The sequence below is a fragment of the Mandrillus leucophaeus genome, unplaced genomic scaffold, assembly GCF_000951045.1.
Source record: "Mandrillus leucophaeus isolate KB7577 unplaced genomic scaffold, Mleu.le_1.0 Scaffold268, whole genome shotgun sequence".
In the NCBI taxonomy this organism is placed as follows: Eukaryota; Metazoa; Chordata; class Mammalia; order Primates; family Cercopithecidae; genus Mandrillus; species Mandrillus leucophaeus.
Window position 1 is genome coordinate 1,239,425 of NW_012102787.1, and position 4,908 is coordinate 1,244,332.

Sequence of the window (4,908 nt, forward strand, 5' to 3'; positions counted from 1 at the left end):
GATCTCCTGACCTCGTGATCCGCCTGCCTCAGCCTCCCAAAGTGCTGGGATTACAGGCGTGAGCCACTGTGCCCGGCCTACTTTTTATGTTATCAAAAAAGAATATCACCAATTTATCTTATGTATTTTACATTCTCAAAAAAAGCAAAGTTATAGAATATAAACTATTACCTTTATGACTGTTATTATATACTGGAACTTGAGGTGGGCTTTCATTTCTAAGAACTTTTGCTACAGGTCTCACTGGACTATTCAGAGGGCTGATAGCTTCTGGAATAGGTCTCAGGTGATTAAGGTCAATGCTCAAAACCGAGTTATCATCATCATGATATACTGAGTTTGTTTCACCAGTTGCCATTCTGTGGTCCATTAACTCAGTCTGCTGAAGTGAAGAATCTAGAGTATCTTTAGGTAAGCAAGGCTCCAAATGACATGACTTACTCTCAACAAGTGGTGTAACTACAACAGAAGGCTCAAATTTTGGGTTATTATCTTCTGAAAGCATTATTGGCAAAATATCAGCTTCCTCAATTGAAGGCTGCAAAATGCTTTCAGTGGTTTCACCCACTGTTGTTGAAAGTGCTACCTTCATTTCCATACCTTCAGAAATACCACAAGAATCTGAATTATCATTTCTTTTGGTACCCAATTCCAATCCAAAGTTTTGAGACACATCTGTTTGTAATACATCCATTACCACAGGAGCTGCTGCCCTTCCATTATTAATGGTTTGTTTCATTCCTGTTGATGGAAACAAGGATTCTGTCTGTTGTATTTCCATAGGAGATGGGAAGGAAGTCTCTGTACCACAAATGGGCACTTCACAATGCATAGTATTGTCAACAGATCTAACTAACAAACTATTTTCTTCTTCCATTTTGGTTTCTGAGATACCAATCCTGGGTTCAGTCACTGCTAAAAGAGCAACCTTTGGTTCCAATAATGATGACTTCATTTCCCCCATGGTATGTTCACTGACAGAGGCTTCCCCCAAGATATGTTCACTGACGGAGGGAACATATGCCACTGTTTTAGCTTGCACTGAACACTCTGAATCACATACACCACTGGACTTGGGAACATCAGTTGTTTTATTCTGATTATCCTGAGAAACAGGTTGCTTTTTAGCAGGAGAAAGAGTTAAGTTCAATTTTTCCATAAAACTCAATTTTAGGTCTTTGTTTTTTGTTTCATTTGGACTATTCTCAGCTTTCATTGCAAGCTCTTTATTATGTGCTCCTTCAGAAACTCCATTATCAGGGACTTCTCCCGTATCAGTCTTTGGTTCATTCTGTTTCTTTAAATCAGAAGTGGTTTTCTTAGTTTCCTTATTAACCTTCTGAAAATGTTCTGTAGGTACTCTTTTTTCATTTCTAATATGCTTATTATCTTCTTTGCTTTCTCGTTCTCTTTTCCTCTTATCTTCGGTTCTATGTCTTTCTGCTTTTAAAGGTGTGTTTTCCCACTGGTGCATAGCATCAGCTTCCTTACAGTCAATGTTTTTGTGAGTTCTACTGTTTGAAAGAAAAGATGGACATCTTCCATCTTGAAAACTATGACTGTTTACACTCCTGTCTCTTTTACAATCTTCCCATCCTCTTCTCTCTTCTACATGGTATTTACTTGAATTATGAGAAAATGTTGTTATTTCGTTCTTGGAATGAGGAAGTGATGCTCGTTCAGATCTTCTCCAGTGATCTTGGTCCTTTACTACTGACTGAGGTTTTTGATCAACTTTTCTTTCTTCTTTGTCTTGTGATTTAACTTCTTTCCTATTTATATTTTGTGATCTTTCACTTTGTCTTTCTAGTTTTTTGTCACTTTGAGAGTCTACTCGACTGTGTGACCTTTCTCCAGGGGTCTCTTTCTCCCAAGAAGAGTTAATGCGTTCACCTTTATAGTCAGAATCTGAGTTACTTTTAAACTTTGAACTTTTGCTTTCAGTCTTTGGTTCACCTTTACCATATTTCTCAGGGTGTCCTTGTAGCCTTTGACTAGCCTCCACTATCCTTGGTTCACCATCACCACAGCCAGGACTTAAGTCTTTTCGTACTCTTTCAGTTCCTCTGTTGAACTGGCTATGTCTAATATCTTTTCTTCCTCTTCTACTATCCTCATTTGAGCTACCCTCACCAACCTGATAATGAGAACGCGACCAAACACCATTAGTGCAGTGTTTCTCGACAGATACAGGTAAATGTGAAGTACTCCTTTTATCAGAATGTGATTTTCCTTCCTTTTCCAGATTTGGCAGTGAAGTGCTATGATGTACATCTTTAGAAACATCACTTTTAGCTCTGTGATCAGTCTTTGAACAATCATCCAAATGTGGAGATCTAGATTTAAGATCTTTTGTTTTAACTGTATCAAATGTCCTTGCGGTTTTATGATTATTTCGAAAATGTGGAAACTCAGACAATCTATTGAGAAATAAAAACAAAAAAACAAAGTTAAATTATATTTGCAATATTCCAAACTTTATTCACATGAGTAATTCATGATTAAGAAATTACCAGCTTTGGCCAGGCATGGTGACTCATGCCTGTAATCCCAGCACTTTGGGAGGCCAAGGCAGGTGGATCACTTGAAGTCAGGAGTTCGAGATCAGCCTGGCCAACATGGTGAAACCCCGTCTCTACCAAAAATACAAAAAAATTAGGCAGGTGTGGTGGCAGGCACCTGTAATCCCAGCTACTTGGGAGGCTGAGGCAGGAGAATTGCTTGAACCTGGGAGGCAGAGGTTGCAGTGAGCTGAGACTGTGCCACTGTACTCCAGCCTGGGTGACAGAGCAAGACTCTGTCTCAGCCTCAACCTCCTGGTTGAGAAAGAAATTACCAGCTTTGGCCAGGTGTGGTGGCTCATGCCTGTAATACCAGCATTTTAGGAGGCCAAGGCGGGAGGATCACTTGTTTGAGCCCAGGAGTTCAAGATCAACCTGGGCAACATAGTGACATCCTGTCTCTAAAAAAATTTTTTGTTTTAATTAGTCAGGCATAGTGGTACATGCCTGTGGTCCTAGCTACTTGGAAGGCTGAGGTGGGAGGATCACTTAAGACCAGGAGGTTGAGGCTGCAGTGAGCCATGACTGCGCTATTGCACTCCAGCCTGGGTGACAGAACGAAGTGAGACCCTGTCCCTAAAAAAAAGAAGAAAAAGAAATTACCAGCTTCCAACTAAATTAGCCTGTTTTTAAAACATGAAATTCTCTTTCATGTGCTTTGCTCAAATAAGTTTTGAGGACCTGAGGATCTATCCCAATACTTGCCAATGGCTCTCAGACTTACTTCACCACAGTGCATAACTCCCCAGCTAACCACAAGTTCACTTCTTTTAGAACAAGTGACATTATTTTCTTGCCTTATTCATTCTGGCTCAACTGAAACACAAGGAAAAGTAAAATCTTGCTAAACAACAGACATGACCAAAGTAAAACTCTACATAATTCTCTATCATAGTTTTTCTGTTTCACATACAATCCCATAGCAAGCCAAAGCACCAATGGCCATCTTAAGGCGTTATATACTATGCAAAAGTAAAAAGGAATAAAGAGTTGTAATTCTTTCCTAGGAGAATGGTATATATTTACTGTTTAAAACAAACAAAAATCTAAGTCTTAAGGTTTTATATTAGTGTTTAAAAAAACTGGTAGGTTTCCTAGCAATAAAATGCAGATAGCTCAATTTAGCTTTTTTTTTTTGGAGACAGGGTCTCCCTCTTTCACCCAGGCTGAGTGCAGCGGCATGATCATGGCTCACTGCAGCCTTGATATCCTAGGCTCAAGCAATCCTCTCACTTCAACCTCCCAAGTAGCTGGGACTACAGGCACACGCCACCATGCCCAGCTAATTTTTAATTTTTCGTAGAGATGGGATCTCACTATGCTGTGCAGGCTGGTCTCAAACTCCCGGACTTAAGCAATTCTCTTGCCTTTGCTTCCCAAAGTACTGGAATTACAGGTGTGAGCCACCGTGCCTGGCCCATTTTAGCTTCTGGTAATAACTTCATCTTCCTGAACTTCTATAATTTCTTTGAAATTTCATATATCTATTTCTAATCAGTATTAAATGTGTAGAAAAACCCAAAACTTAAAAAAATCAGAAATATAGGGCGATTGTTATAAGAGGATTAGAAAAACATACAACCTAAAACAATATGTAAACCTCATATGAACCCTGTTATGAGTTGATTGTGTCCCCTCTCCTGACCAAATTCATAATTTGAAGTTCTAACCCATTGTTCTTCAGAATATGACCTTATTTAAAGGGTCTTTACAGAAGTAATCAAGTTAAAGTGATGTCCTAGGAGACACAGGAAGTAGACAACCATCTACAACTGCAGAGGCCTGAATCAGATCCTTCCTTCAGAGCCCTCAAAAGAAACTAACTTTGCTGACACTTTCATTTTGGACTTCTAGCCTCCAGAACTGTGAGACAAATTTTGGTTGTTTAGGCCACCCATTTCTGGTAGTTTTGTTACACTAACCCAGGAAACCAATATAGATACTGACTCAACCGACCAACTGTTGGTAGATACCTTTGAGATCACTGGGGAAATGTAAACACGAAAAGCACTAACCATAAAAGGAACACCCTTGAAGCTGGGTGCAGTGGCTCATGCCTGTAATCCCAGCACTTTGGAGGGCCAAGGCAGGCAGATCACTTGAGGTCAGGAGTTCGAGGCCAGCCTGGACAAAATCGTGAAACCCCGTCTACTAAAAATACAAAAAACCATTGTTTTTTGTTTTTTGTTTTTTTTTCTTAAATTTTTTACAGGTGGTGCATGCCTGTAATCCCAGCTACTGGGGAGGCTGAGGTGGGAGGATCACTTGAACCCAGCAGGCAAAGGTTGCAATGAGCTGAGATCACGCCACTGCACTGGGCAACAGAGCAAGACTCTGCCTTAAAAAA

At 40.0% G+C, this 4,908-nt stretch overlaps 1 protein-coding gene across 3 annotated transcripts in view; it reads right to left on the reverse strand.

The window, feature by feature from the left end:
• Positions 1 to 4,908, reverse strand: part of CASP8AP2 (caspase 8 associated protein 2) — a 51,769-nt gene that overhangs the window by 11,798 nt on the left and 35,063 nt on the right. For all 3 annotated transcript variants that reach the window (XM_011984423.1, XM_011984422.1, XM_011984424.1), the window contains exon 7: positions 172 to 2,420. In XM_011984423.1, the coding sequence (XP_011839813.1) occupies positions 172 to 2,420 (2,249 nt within the window). The remainder of the gene's footprint in view (positions 1 to 171; positions 2,421 to 4,908) is intronic.